At 38.3% G+C, this 15,289-nt stretch overlaps 1 protein-coding gene across 1 annotated transcript; it reads right to left on the reverse strand.

Annotated features, from left to right (window-relative positions):
* Positions 1 to 273: 273 nt before the first annotated feature.
* NDUFV2 (NADH:ubiquinone oxidoreductase core subunit V2) lies at positions 274 to 14,355 on the reverse strand. Its single transcript, XM_009284140.1, has 8 exons — positions 14,347 to 14,355; positions 14,088 to 14,153; positions 6,933 to 6,995; positions 6,733 to 6,849; positions 4,929 to 5,097; positions 2,509 to 2,618; positions 1,539 to 1,615; positions 274 to 432 (listed from the first exon to the last, which is right to left on the reverse strand). Exons 1-8 carry the CDS (start codon positions 14,353 to 14,355, stop codon positions 339 to 341), a joined length of 705 nt encoding a protein of 234 aa, XP_009282415.1. The 3' UTR covers positions 274 to 338.
* Positions 14,356 to 15,289: the final 934 nt, after the last annotated feature.

Consider the following 15,289-nt stretch of genomic DNA (forward strand, 5'->3'; position numbering starts at 1 on the left):
GTGCATTTGCCAGACTTGTAATTTAGTCAGTTTTGTTGCTCCTTCAAAGAACCTTAGAAAAAGTTGAAAGAATTTTCAATGACAGATCAAAAGATGCAACTTTCATCTCTCTGTGATCATAAGCGGACTCTTTCAGTGAGTCACTTTACAGAACCACTGTTCTTATCATCTAGAATTACAATTTCGCTTTGCAGTAGTTAAAACCATGGTAAGTTAGATATTCTAATAGCTGTTGCTTTCTTCATTTTTTTAAAAAAAGTACTAGAACATACATCATTTTACTGAGATTAAAGTTACTTTATTACTTTCAGACAGTTGATCTTATATTACAAAAATCCTTAGAGGTCAGCTCGAACTCCAAAACCTGGGCCTTTGGGTGGTTCAGTCAGAGAAGTCAGGCCACCAGCTGGCTCACAAGAAAAACGTCCACTCCTGAAAAATGAAAGCGATTTTATTCATTGCTGGTATTGTTATAACCTCAGATGCTGTTTAATCACTGGATAGAAGACAGTTACAAATCTGACTTAAGGCTGATGCCACTTTTCTTTTTTCTTTCATCCTTCCTAGTCATTCTTCAGAAATGCGTGATGCTATTCTGGAATCAAAAGGATGCACAAGAAAAACGTCCACTCCTGAAAAATGAAAGCGATTTTATTCATTGCTGGTATTGTTATAACCTCAGATGCTGTTTAATCACTGGATAGAAGACAGTTACAAATCTGACTTAAGGCTGATGCCACTTTTCTTTTTTCTTTCATCCTTCCTAGTCATTCTTCAGAAATGCGTGATGCTATTCTGGAATCAAAAGGATGCCAAATTCAAGTCATGACATATTTTCGTAACTGAAATGCAAGATAGGACCACTGGTTTTCTTTTTTTTTTATTTATAGGTTGGCCAGACAAAAGTGATATTGATCCATCCAATTGTATCGGTCATATTTTTGTTGAAGATGCTTCCCTGTGTTTGGAAACTAACCATTTTAAAATTTTCGTTCTTATATTCAAAAAAATCATTATAGAAACAATAGGAATAGGTAACACACCCAAGTCAAATTAATTCCTCCATTCACACAAACATCTATGTAGTTGGGCTAACAAAGAACAAAGGGAAATAATAGATGAGAAAAGTTCAGAAATAGTAACCCTTTCAAACTTGTGATCTTTCTGGTTTTTGTCAGAAATAAAAAAAAAAAACCCAACCCAAACAACCAACAGGCATTTCTTGATTTACATGAAGTAAATCCAACAGGTGACATCATTCCCCTATTATGTACTAAGCCAAATCAGAATTGACATTTTCACATTTTATGCTCCTCTAGTCAGCCATCAAGAACATGAAAAATTCTCTTCTCAGTTCTTTCCAGTTCTTTTTGGCTTTGAATACATAGAAAGGCACTGAACACATGCCATTCTGTTCAGTAAATTAATTAATGCTTTTGAGCTGTAGGTTGTGAACTCAAACCACTGGAACAGGAACTTAGTTTCTCTAAAGGACCAGTCTTCAAGTAATTGGCCATTATTATGCAAACGTAGCATACCTCGGGCCAGGTTTGGGAACTTTGCCAGCCTTTAGCTCATCAATTATCTCTTCAATATCTTTGGGTGTCAAATCTTCCTGTTAAAAAAAAGAATCAGATCAGATCATTGACAAAACAGAAAAAGTTATGCAATTATGCTAATTGCAGCATTCAAAATTCATCAGATAGTGGCTCTCAGGTGTGATCCTAGCATAGGTAATTTTGATCCTGTCCGTTAACACACATACTAGTTCAAAGAATTAGGAAAATTAAAAAGCCTACTGTCATTTTGATGTTAAAATTTATATTTTACTTATAGTTGCAGAAATTATGTTAAAACTAACAGTGTTGATGCGGGTCATCTCTAACATGGGTTTATGTTTTCAGCTTCCTTGGTATATTAGTGAGCTGGATCTCTGCCTACCCACTATACACATGCCATTGCACATACTGCAAAATAGTGTCAGCTGTGACAAAAAAGTTGTGGGTACAGTTCAAGAGAACAGTTCTTAAAAAAATTAACCAGACTGTGATAACAAAATAAAATATTTTAAAAGTAAGGTTTTTTTAAAAAGCTGGATTCAGTCAATACATTAGTTCCTTTGGTCTGATGGCATCCAAGTAAGCCATAATTCAGAAGTCTAAAAGTTCAAAAATAGTGTTAAACCAGTCCATACTTTCCAACAGACTGCTTTAAAGTGCTTTTAAAAGCTTATAAAAAACCTATTTAAAAATTCCAGATTTATGGGCAGACCACTATCACAAAAATGCATCACCCCACTTGTATAAATCAAGACAGTAACTGAAAGGAAAAATACACGGATACACTGATACAGATGAAGCGTCCTAGGAAGAGATGCTCTAGGTTATAAGTTGTCCCTGCCAACAGGAATTTGAAGAAACTGACCAAAACTTCAGAATCTGAAACAAGTGAAAATACAGGTAACCCAGCAAAGAAGTTTAATCTTTCAAAAGGGAATGTAATACTTACATAGTAGTTGTCATTTATTTGTACCATCGGTGCATTTACACAAGCACCTAAACATTCCACTTCTATCAGCGTGAAGAGTTTATCAGGTGTTGTTTCCCCAACTTTTATACCTACACCAATAAGGAACACGAGGTTCAGCAATGGCTACTGAACAAGATTAATAAAGCATGAGTCTAAGTACTCCATAGTCTTCTCATTACTTGTATTTTGGCCTTAAAAACATTTGCAGAGTTAAATCCTCTTAAGTCCAAAATGTTTCCATTAAACAAAAGATTCTAATAAAATGTGAGGTCAGTCTTTGGATACATTTTTGAGACCTCATTTACAGGTTTACAGGCATGATTTATTGAAAAATAACCATGAAATGACAGTTCTAAGAAACAGAACAACTCAGGAACATTTTTCGTAATCAATACAATAGAATGGAAGAATAGGGAAAACATAGGTTTCATGTGCTGATACGAAAGGCGTTAATATACAGTGTTGAGTACTGAATTCCCAAATTAACCAAGATCCAAGCATTAACATTGTTAGCTACAAATTCATAAGCGACTTCTAAGGTTATACACAAAGGCTTATATCCTGAACAACTCCATACACATACTTAGCTTCCATGACACATTATTGTTCTAGTGATATAGATACAGACCTTCCCCAGAGGGCAGGTTAGCCAAAATAACACCTCAGTATCTTGACAAAATACTCCATGGAAGGAAGAATGCTGAAAAGTAGTTTTCCTCTACAGTTATTAGAAGGGGGGGGGGGGGGAAAAAAGAGAAGGGGAGGGCAGGGAGTGGGGGGGGGGGGGGGGGGGAACTAACAGAAGTCTAAGTAAGGTCTATGTCTCAGTAAGAGCTACACTATCATCCTTAATGCTTTGTTTTCTCAAGCTAAGAGTTGCAGTTAAAACTAAGCTGTCTTTGCAGTAACAAACCAAGACAAATTTCTTCTAAATACGTCTTTTCCAGACAACAGACTATATGAAATGCAAGATAATAAGCAGCTGTTCTGCAGCTCTTACCACAGTGGTTCTTAGAAAATGTTATCAGTAAGAGCTACACTATCATCCTTAATGCTTTGTTTTCTCAAGCTAAGAGTTGCAGTTAAAACTAAGCTGTCTTTGCAGTAACAAACCAAGACAAATTTCTTCTAAATACGTCTTTTCCAGACAACAGACTATATGAAATGCAAGATAATAAGCAGCTGTTCTGCAGCTCTTACCACAGTGGTTCTTAGAAAATGTTAGCATAGCTTGCGACTTCATAGAAGGGGAAGAGTTGTTAGATGCCGATCTTAACCCCTCTTCTCCCCATAACCACCCAACAAGGAGGAAAAAAAACCAACCCCAACGCACACACAAAACCCATGGGTTCTCCTTACATAGAATCTTACATCTCTCATGATGCAGCACTCTCAATTGACTTTTTCCATGGAGAATTTGTAAATTACGTTAACATCATGTTTGCCATTCAGAGGGACCTTGACAGGCTAGAAAGGTGGGCCCATGTGAACCTCATGAGGTTCAACAAGGCCAAGTGCAAGGTCCTGCACCTGGGTTGGGGCTGGAGCACCTCTCCTATGAAGACAGGCTGAGAGAGTTGGGGTTGTTCAGCCTAGAGAAGGCGGCGGCTCCGGGGAGACCTTATAGTGGCCTTCCAGTACTTAAAGGGGGCCTACAGGAAAGATGGGAAGGGACTCTTTATCAGGGAGAGTAGTGATAGGATGAGGGGTAACGGTTTTAAACTGAAAGAGGAGAGATTTAAATTAGATACTAGGAAGAAATTCTTTACTGTGAGGGTGGTGAGACCCTGGAACACGTTGCCCAGAGAAGTTGTGGATGTCCCCTCCCCCTGGAAGTGTGCAAGGCCAGGTTGGACGGGGCTTTGAGCAACCTGATCTAGTGGAAGGTGTCCCTGCCCCTGGCAGGGGGGGTGGGAGGAGATGATCTTTAAGGTTCCTTCCAACCCAAACCATTCTATAATTCTATCATCTTACTTAAGTAAGAAAACCCTCACAAACAACTTTCATATAGCATATATCTTAAAATTCTTATTTTGCATTAAAAAAAGTGCGATAGCATTCAGGGTCCTCTCCTATATATGGGATAGGGCTTACTTTCTCAGTCCAAGAGTCATATTAGAATAATGCATTTCCTGTCAAATTGCCTTTAAAACCACTTTAAGACCACTAAATGACACTCCAGACAATGGCCTTTTCTGCTCAACTGTACTGAAATCTTTAAAAATAAAGAATAAATGCCAAATCTGAAATTTGAAGTATTTAGTGCCTATTCTCCAATGATTTCACACTGTATTTTCAGGACTGTTGCTCCATCCCCACCATATGAAAAATTTTACTTCAGTATCATTAAACAAAGGTAAAAAAAATTACAAAAATTATATTACAAATTTGTGTCATACCAAGTTTCTTCTGAATGGCTTCTAAAATACTATCAGAGTCTCGCAGCATGCAAGGCGTGGTAGTGCAGACCTGAATATGGTATTTCCCAACAGGTTTGCGATTATACATTGTATAGAAGGTTGCTACTTCATACACTCTCATGGGAGGCATTTCTAAAATTTCAGCAACCTGTAACAAGGGGAAAACAGACACTATACTGAATTCTCACAGGGCATCGGTAAAGGCATTTAACAAACCATTTCAATAAAGTCACCTGTCCTCCGTCTGCAGTAACCGATAAATAAGAGGGAGGGGATGGGTATGAAAGCACAGCTGTATTCAAGTGCCAAGAAAAGACACCTAAGTTACTCTGATTGGAGTCACCTTGCTCGAGCACAAACTCCACTAAGCCATGGATTAGCACAGCAAGGACCTCAAGTCAGTTCCCTCCAGCATCTAGCATCATACACAAGCAAGATGCAAGGAGTCAGCTGGGTTCCAGCTTTCATTGTCCGCTCCAGCTCATGCTGCACTTCTGCTCTTTTGCTCTATGAATGAACGAACTTGTACACATCTGCCCACACTAACCCACGTAAGCCTTTTGGTAAGGGAATACTTACAGGCTGGTACTACACTCACCTAATTCAGATACAGCAGGTCTGTCTCAGGTTCTGTGACACACCAGGGCTGGCCTTAGAAACGCTACTGCTATATCTGCAGATTGGCGTCACAGCTAATAGGGAGTGAAGCACGATCTCCATGGAGCCAGTTCCGGTATAAATATCCCTGACCTCATTAACCTGGAACCCTGGCAAAGTGCTCAGGTTGAGAACTGGCTCCGTTTTCAAAAGCGTAACTGTTTTATGTTCCAGTCTCTATAGCAGGCAAATAACAAACCACAGAAAATACCTGTTCACTTAAAAATCTTAAGATCATTTTAAACATAATATCAATCCGAAACTTACAGCAAATAAACAAAAATACTTTTCCCATTCAGTATAAATGTCGATTTGAGGCTTTATGCTACACTGTAGAAACAGTAGCAGATGTAAGTTGCCCTTCTCTAAATGTGCACTTAACTCCTTCAGTAATTTCTGTAATGCTCACAATCCTCACTTACCATATCTTGATTGAATTCAAAACTTTGCACTTTAAAACTGACGATATGCCAGATTGTAACACAAAATATGATAGATTTATTCATATGAATATAAACAAGAATTTTTTATTTCTTGGTATTTGATTACTGTCATGCAACCTATCACTGTGGAGCACTGTAGTTGCTTGCTTGCTTATTTTGAAACAATTTTAATAAATAATTTGATAAGTCTTCCAGGCACTTGCTGTGAGGCATTATAAAACACATACTACGCTAAACGCTGCTTTGCAGATTAGCTCTAGGCTACAGGCCTAGAGATTAAGTACAATCCTGGCAATGTGTGTAGTGCCGCTAATCTGAGAAGAGAAGAACCCCCACCATCGTTATCCTTTTTCTTTCCCCAAATTCAGTAGCGAACAAAATTGTTCAAGTTTCCGTTCCTACTGCCAGGATGATTCTGGGAAAAAAGCCTATCTAAATAAGGCTCATGTAATTTTTGTTTTGTTCTCTCTGTAGTTTCTAGCAACAGGCTAACATTATGTAAACAACAGAGCCCAGAGTTCCCTGGGTTAGTTTTCCCTTTTATTTTTTAAAATGTAGTCTCACAGGGAATTCTCACAATTCTGTACCACATGTACGCTTTGATAAATAAATGCTAATATTCTAGTAAGATATTTAAAGAAAACAGTAAAATTATGCTTGAAAGACAATTAAGTACTAAATACCTTGTTCATAGCCGATATGGGCAACCATCCATGCTGTCTTTGGGCCAAATCTAGTACTGCCATGACAGCTGCAGACTTGTGTCCCCCTGGATAGCTGTTTATGATTGCTTCTATTCGCTTTTTAAAGAGAAAGGGAAAAAAAAAAATAAGTACTGATCTAAAGACAAGGTCTGTGTATTTAACTTTTTTTGTCTGCGTACCTTTTGGTTTTCAGGTGTAAACTCAAATGGAGTATCTGGATTATTTTCAGGACTATCTCTGTGCTTCAGGAAAAGAAAAAGAAAGCATGTAAATAAAAATTATTCAGGACACATTTACTGTTGTAAAATATCTTCTCATTAGATAGTTACAGTTGAGTTGCTTGAATAAAACAGATATATTCCAGATAAAAATTTCATAGTACTCAATCATAAATGATTAAATATCTATGGGAAGGTTATCAAAAACATTGGTAATTATTTCATCACTCTTAAAAATGACGACTTATGCCTGTTATTTCCTATTCAAAAAAATTATTTCTTGAGGAATATGGTGGTGTTGTCAAAATACACATTTTTTAACACTGTTAATCCAGTTTGGCGATTATGTTCAAACTCATCATAGGTAGATTAAGAGTCCTCTGGTTAATACCTTAATAAACAACAAGGGACTAAAAAAACAGCCCACTTTTTCTTTTCCCATGAGACATTAACTATAAAAACTTTAAAATTCATCAAGAAGCTTGCTATGTAACTAAAATGTTTGCACATTCAAACACACATTATTAACCCATTTTAACATATTATTTTGATTTGTAATGGATTTCAACATTTTAATTTTAGATACAATTCTGAATCAGAGTGGAAGAAGCAGAATTTTGAATTAATATTTCCAAAATAAGGTATTTATGAAATTATTTTTAAGGTGGTTTTCTAGGGAAACATCAAATTGAAATTAGTTCTTCTATTTTCAGAAAATAGAAATTTGGAAGTCTTGAAGAAAGTGACATTTTCCTATAATAAAATCTTAGTTCTGGCAAAAATCCTTATCCACCAGAAAAACTTCCTGCACAAAATTTTCAGTTCTCTCTAAGCAGCGCATTTATGGTATCCTTGAAATAATAGCTAAGTTTCATTCCAAAATTTATACAGTTTTCAAATTAAATGGAAAGTTTGGGGAAGAATGCAAGCTATACTTGAGGCTTGATATTAAAAGTAATCCACAACCAGCTAATAATAAAAGCTTTAAAAGTATATTTAGGGCAAAGAAACCCACTCCATGGACTTTCGCTTTCATCATTTTCTCAAGTAACCTAGGGTGATTTTGCAGTTTCCACACTGTGTTATTAAGCAGCGAAGGATGTAATGAAAAATCTTAATAATGCAAGATACTTACATACTGAAAGATTGTCATCAGTGCAGAACTTAAAATATATATGGTCCATAGCTATTCCTGGATTTAGAAATTTTAATATGGAAATATCGAAAGGCAAAATACTTAACTTCAATTACATCTGTTGGTCTAGCGAGAGATTCCCTTTGCTTATCCTGTCCATATCCTGGAGCAGACAGTACTACTGCCACCGTCAACTTGAGAGCATGTATCCCTACCACAGTTTCAAGTCAAATGTAAAAGTACAGTCAATATCTACTTCTCCGACAAGGATGACTTTCCCCTAATAACAAGAATTACAGAAAGATAACTGATTCCCTTTGAACACACTAATGTTTTATTAAGTATGAATTTATTGCTTATTGTGTGGTCTACAAGATAACATAAAACAACTTTTAGGAACACAATTGCCACTATTTTAGACTGACCCTTCCAGATAAAGGATTTGACTCCTCATATGTAGTGTTGATGAGGGTCTTCTACCAATTTTAAAGACAGTTCTCAAAAAGAGGCTAATGGAGGAAAAACTGATTGGAAATACTGTGCAACTTTTAATTTTTTTCCCTTTACAGACCTGTTCTACGTCTTAGCTGCACAGATCAAATCCATGATTCATGATAAGTGTTTCCAGAACTTAACTCTTCCTTCTCAAGTTTGCATGCCTGTTTTATTTCAGGCTGCTATTTTGCCTTCCATAGCTGTCTGATACAGTTACAATTGTACTTGATCGCAATTTCTTTTGCAAATAAGTATATTTGATTTATTAAAATCTCACTGTTTGTCTAGAACAGCTGTTCTTTTCAGTGTATCATCTCTAAACTGAGATCCTTAAATACCCTACCTGTGAAGAGGAATAATAGAAGACTTTATATCTGAAGCTACAGTTTGCCACACAGTCAGTTCCGTGCAGCAAGGCTCCAAGATACACTGTAAAGGCTACAGCACAGGTGAACACTAAATAACATCACGTCACCTTTTTTTGTTTTCCATTTTCCTAAACGGGCTTCATCTAATTCTGTGTTGTGGAGAGTTTGATAGTTTTCATTGAGAGCTTACAGAGTTCTAGGCCTACTGAGTTGTTTGGAATTTGTCAATCACACATTCCCTAGTATTCCATTTGTCTGACGATGCACCATTGATCTGAGACTTACATGAGCTGATTTGCTCTTAAATGATATCAGTGCTTTTCTGCCTTTTTTTAGGACACAGATTCTGCAGAACAAGATCAGAATTAAGGACACAGTATTGGAAGGAATACTCTGTAAAATCACAGAGTGACTGAGGTTGCAAGAGACCTGAACACAGTATTGGAAGAAATACTATGTTAAATCACAGAGTGATTGAGGTTGCAAGGGACCTCTGGAGGTCACCTGGGCCGCCCAGGACCATGTCCAGATGACTTCTGAATATCTCCGAGGATGGTACCTCGGAGATATGCCCACAACCTCTCTGGGCAACCTGTGCCAATGCTTGGTCACCCTCACAGGGAGAAAGTGTTTCCTGATGTTCTCCGAGGCCATTGCCTCTGGTCCTGTCACTGGGCACCACTAAAAAGAGCCTGGGTCCGTCCTCTTTGCACCCTCCCTTTGGGTATTTATAGACATTGATAAGATCCCCCTTTCCCCAGCCTTCTCTTCTCTTAACAGTCCCAGCTCTCTCAGCCTTTCCTCATGTAAGAGATGCTCATAAAAAGTAACCTATATTAAGGCTTCCTCCATACACAAACTAAGTACAAACAATTACATCTGTACCAACTACAGTAATTTGTTGAAAAGCAAGATCACTCAACCCACACATTTTTTCCAATTCCCTTCCCGTGCTCCCCGATTTCCTGAAGTCTTACACAATATGTTTTTAGTCCATGCATAGCTTGACTGTATCACATTTGTATTGCAGCATTCAGCCTAACCTACTTGAAGTGTGAACAACTGCACTGTGAAGGCCTACCCAAACCACACTGTCCCCACAGATGATGGTACTCTCCCACAGAAGGTACTAAGGCTGCTGAATGTTCATCTCGCATTCTTTTTGCTACACCAACCTGGGCCATTTTATTATTCTTTTTCAGTGATCTAATCACCTTTCTTGACACAGAGAATTATGTTGTGGTGAATGGAGTTAAATCCAGTTGGCGGCCGGTCACGAGCGGTGTTCCCCAGGGCTCAGTACTGGGGCTGGTCTTGTTCAATATCTTTATCAATGATCTGGATGAGGGGATCGAGTGCACCCTCAGTAAGTTTGTAGACGACACCAAGTTGGGCGGGAGTGTTGATCTGCTCGAGGGTAGGAAGGCTCTGCAGAGGGACCTGGACAGGCTGGATCAATGGGCCGAGGCCAATTGTATGAGATTCAACAAGGCCAAGTGCTGGGTCCTGCACTTCAGCCACAACAACCCCATGCAGCGCTACAGGCTTGGGGAAGAGTGGCTGGAAAGCTGCCTGTCGGAAAAGGACCTGGGGGTGCTGGTCGACAGCCGGCTGAACATGAGCCAGCAGTGTGCCCAGGCGGCCAAGAAGGCCAATGGCATCCTGGCCTGTATCAGAACTAGTGTGGCCAGCAGGAGTAGGGAAGTGATCATGCCCCTGTACTCGGCACTGGTGAGGCCGCACCTCGAATACTGTGTTCAGTTTTGGGCCCCTCACTACAAGAAGGACATTGAGGTGCTGGAGCGTGTCCAGAGAAGGGCAACGAGGCTGGTGAAGGGTCTGGAGAACAAGTCTTCTGAGGAGCGGCTGAGGGAACTGGGACTGTTTAGCCTGGAGAAAAGGAGGCTGAGGGGAGACCTCATCGCTCTCTACAACTACCTGAAAGGAGGTTGTAGCGAGGTGGGTGTTGGTCTCTTCTCCCAAGTAACTAGCGATAGGACGAGAGGAAATGGCCTCAAGTTGCGCCAGGGGAGGTTTAGATTGGACGTGAGGAAAAATGTCTTTACTGAAAGCGTGGTTAAACATTGGACCAGGCTGCCCAGGGAAGTGGTTGAGTCCCCATCCCTGGAGGTATTTAAAAGACGTGTAGATGAGGCGCTTAGGGACATGGTTTAGTGGGCATGGTGGTGTTGGGTTGACGGTTGGACCCGATGATCTTAGAGGTCTTTTCCAACCTTAATAATTCTATGATTCTATGATTAAAGAGATGACAAGAATTGTAATAGAATAACTAGAATAATTTAGCTTTCATGTATACTGCAAAAAAGTTGGCCTGAAACTTGACCTGTGCCCTGTGGTAAACACCAGTTCAGAACACTGTAAACCAAAATGAGAGAACTGTGTGGTCTGCAGGGGAAAAGATGTTTAGAGCAACAACCTGCTAAGAGTCTGTATCAAATCAGCAATGAAAAGAAATATATTACTTTTCCTCCAAGGGGAAAGTACCCTACATTGACTATTCCAGCAGAACTCAAGATGTAACCTCTCTTAAATTAAGAGTGGTGAAAGTGCTCTCAGACCCAAGTATTTCACTGACCATCTTCACAAGTAACTAAAAATATAATATAGCGATTATCTAACCTTCTGTACTGAACCCCTGTGCAGCCCTATGACAAAGCCCACATCAGGGCAGTTGATGGATTAAGGAAACTCAGTCCATGTGTTGAAAACCACAAAGTAGAGTGAAGTTTTAGCTGTTAAGGAGGCTAAAGACAGGTAAAAGTCAAAGACAGAGAAAGCATGTTTAAAGAAAGGTAACTATTGTAAATAAAAGTATCTTTGAAATTAGGCCTTCCCTAGCCATCAGAAATATGGTAGATTTGGAGCAGCTCTCTTATGTTACTACGGGCCAATGATCTACCTAGTTTTAAACTTGATGTACTCTTTCTGGAAGTGTGACCTAGCTGCCTGTGATGGCACCAAACTGAGTTTTATGGTTGAGAGAAAGTATCTTCTTGGCTGTTTCAGAACAAAAAGGAGTTTCAGTAGAAGTTCTCTTATTTCTGTATATTTCTGATAACGTGTAAGGAAAAAACTTGAGTGAAAAAAGTTTGCAAAGGGATGTATTGGCATGCAAATCAGAACTGCCTTTTAACACTAAATTTTATGACAACCAGGTCCCCTGCTAGCCTGTCCTCTGCTGTTACAAAACAAATATGCTGTATGCATTTCCATTCCTCACATATAGATTTCATACATGGAAAGTACAACAGGAAGCACCAATATGCTTTGCAAAACAGAATCAAGACACTTGTGTGTAAACTGACATACAAAGAGGACCAGCACAACAGGGTAGAGTTACTCCCAGGTAAGCCCACTATTCCTCCACAAGCAGTTTTTAACAACCTTTGACACTTCATCTGCTTGTAATATTTCAGAAAACTAAGACTTTTTTTAAATGTTGGGTTTTTTCCTCTAGAGAAATCTGGGGGAAAGAGAGTCCCATTTTCTGATTGTATACAAACATCTAATGTTGATTAAAGTAATGCCTTCAGCTCAAATCAGCAGGGCAAATTTCCCTTTAATTTTGCTGTGTTAAATAACATCTGAAATTTGCTCTGAAGGTTTTAGTTGTAGTGAGGACAAACAATTACACACACACACAATGACATCCAACTGTCTTCTTCCCATAGCCTTTTACTTCATGGAAGAACAAATATTACGCTATTAAAAAAAACCCATCCAAAAAACCACACACATAAAACAAACCCCCACAGAAACAATTTCCTACACTCTTCTAGCAAAAATTCTGTTGCAGAATAAAAATAAAAAGTCAATTATGCTATTAAATAAACAGCTGCAAATCACAAGTAGCTAACTACAACACACTACTACACTTTTCTACTTCCCTTTCTCTATTTTCAGGCTCCTCCCTCCAGCAAATTAATTTAAACAGTTACATAAATCTTGAAAAACACCTGGAGAATTTACAAAGCTATCTAGCTTCATATGCCAGGCACCAACATCCATTAGGGTGCCAAAGACACCTTTTGCCTGTCTTCACCAACCTCAAACTACACTTGAAGTTTCCCAAGTTGTCAGCCTGAACTGTTTCCTCTATTCCTTGAATACAGTTCTCGCTCTATAAATCATCAATGCCCGCTCAGGTTTCTGGAAAAGTATACGAAGCATGTACTGTAATCCCATTAACTTCATCTTGTGAGCAAAGCTGTAGAGACAGCTGCAGAAAGGCAACAACAACAACAATCTGTCCGAAAATGCTGAGCACCTGCTTTCAACAAAGCAGTCAATTCTCCAGTAAAGTGCTGATTTCTACCAAATGTTGGAAAAATGCCAAGTCATTCAGCTGTTAAACAGCAGACTAGCTAAAGCTCTGAATGGAGCAGAATGGGACAGAATACACTTCTCAGAGATGCTTCAAGGTTCTCTTCAGAGGTAGACAGACAACGCATCTGCTTCACACATTTAAATTTGAGGGCTTTTTCTTTTTTGCAATCACTATTACTATTTATACATATTATGATAATGCCTAATGACATCAATTATAAATCATTATGCAACATGCTATATCACATATAATATGGACAAGAACTGCACTTTTCAACTCCTAGTAAAAAGGGCTAGACCTGGACCTAAGGGTAATTCTGTGGCAAATTTTAGAAACCAAGAAATTTTGCCAGCAAAAAGTTAGAAATCAAGAAATTGTGCCCGCAAAAAGTTTCATGAGCTTCAATTAAACTCAATTAACTCCAATAAAAAAAAAGGAAACAAGAACTGTTTTATAATGAAATAAAGTTTAAGCAAAGCCTCATCTGCAATCAAACACAAATGCTGGTAATATCACCATTATTATTAAGAGTTTTCACTATATAAGGAAAGAAACTCAAGGCCAAAACCTAAAATAAAACCTTTTAATACTCCATGGCAACTCTAAGAAAAAGTTCTACAAAAGTTCTACTGAAAAAACGCTTCTTTGTAAATGCCAGCAGGCTTCTATGGCAAAGTTCTGCCCATCAGAAGCTTTTAGGCAGATTAAAAAAAGCACATGCCAAACTCTTCTTACACATCCCCCTTACAGTAAGGTAGAAAATTACTTACCACAAATAAGGCTCCTCCACTGGCACTGCACGCTGCTGTTCTATGTAAGTATCGGATTTGTCTTATCTACAAACAAAATAAAGTAGATAGTATTAATAGTTAATAATTTACATACTGCTAGTGGCTGCTTTCAGAACCAGCTTGATTTCTATTCTAATTGTAATTAATTCCACTGTCATCACTAGTAATTTAAATTAAGTCAAGAAGAGACTATTCAGGGCTCTCCTGTACAATTAGGAGAGCAAATCTCTTAACTCACCTTGACCATTTCAGACAATGTAGAAGTTAAAGGATTTAACTTCAAACAGATAATACTTTGCCACAACTTAATTTAAATGCCCAGAATACAAATTCTCATCAAACATTTCATGAAGTATTTTCCAATTTGTTACTTTATATCATATGTGCTTTAAATTTAAAGTTTGCAGAAACTACCATTACTACTGAGGCTCTTCTCTAGTAAGCATTTACATGCTTCTTCAGCTTTTGTCTAACTGAACAGTGAGATCAGGCATAAGAGGACAAACGTAAAGTAAACACAAACCTGAAATATCAACAGAACACAGAGACACATGCAAGTTGTGTTCAGCTATTCTCTGCACTCTCTGTCTGGATCCGTCATGTCAAAACAGATCAAGTTTTCTAGATTCTGGCCAGTATTACTGAGATAATTTGATAATATTATCTTGTCATAAGTAATCACTCTATAACAAATTTAATTTAATATTAATATCATATCTATTTTTATATTGAATTCTAGCTCAATTTTGAGATTTCTTAAAGTAGAAGTATAGCATATAAAGAAAAAATCCCTCCTTAACTACTTAATTTTTGTTACCGTATAAAATTCGTGGGACTTCAGATGGATCAGCATCAAACTAGCAAAAATACAGTCACAGGGACAGATCTGAAATCCAAGCCTAAGTACCAGGGAACTACAGTCCCTGCTCTTCTGTAAGAGCAACCTGATCAGCTCAAGCTTTTCAGCAGCAGATCACATAGTTTCACCTGCGGCGTAGTTTCACACGATGGCTGCAGTCTTTCCCTGTCATATGATCAGTCCTTCCAGGAAGCACTGGATTTACTACACAGTTATGTGTATTATGTTGTATGCATCCATTTCCTCTTTGCTCTCCACTTCTGGCTCATCTGAAAGCAGCAGCCAGGAAAGCAATTCATCTGCCATTCTGTGTCTGAGGCCA

The sequence above is a fragment of the Aptenodytes forsteri genome, unplaced genomic scaffold (assembly GCF_000699145.1).
Source record: "Aptenodytes forsteri isolate BGI_AS27 unplaced genomic scaffold, ASM69914v1 Scaffold229, whole genome shotgun sequence".
NCBI lineage: Eukaryota > Metazoa > Chordata > Aves > Sphenisciformes > Spheniscidae > Aptenodytes > Aptenodytes forsteri.

What these genes read in the sequence shown, in the direction of transcription:
- NDUFV2 (XM_009284140.1), bottom strand. An exon ending in TTACACCTGAAAACCAAAAG is followed by an intron (nt 6,850 to 6,932) that starts GTACGCAGACAA and finishes CTCTTTAAAAAG; the next exon opens with CGAATAGAAGCAATCATAAA. An exon ending in AAATAAATGACAACTACTAT is followed by an intron (nt 1,616 to 2,508) that starts GTAAGTATTACA and finishes TTTTTTTAACAG; the next exon opens with GAAGATTTGACACCCAAAGA.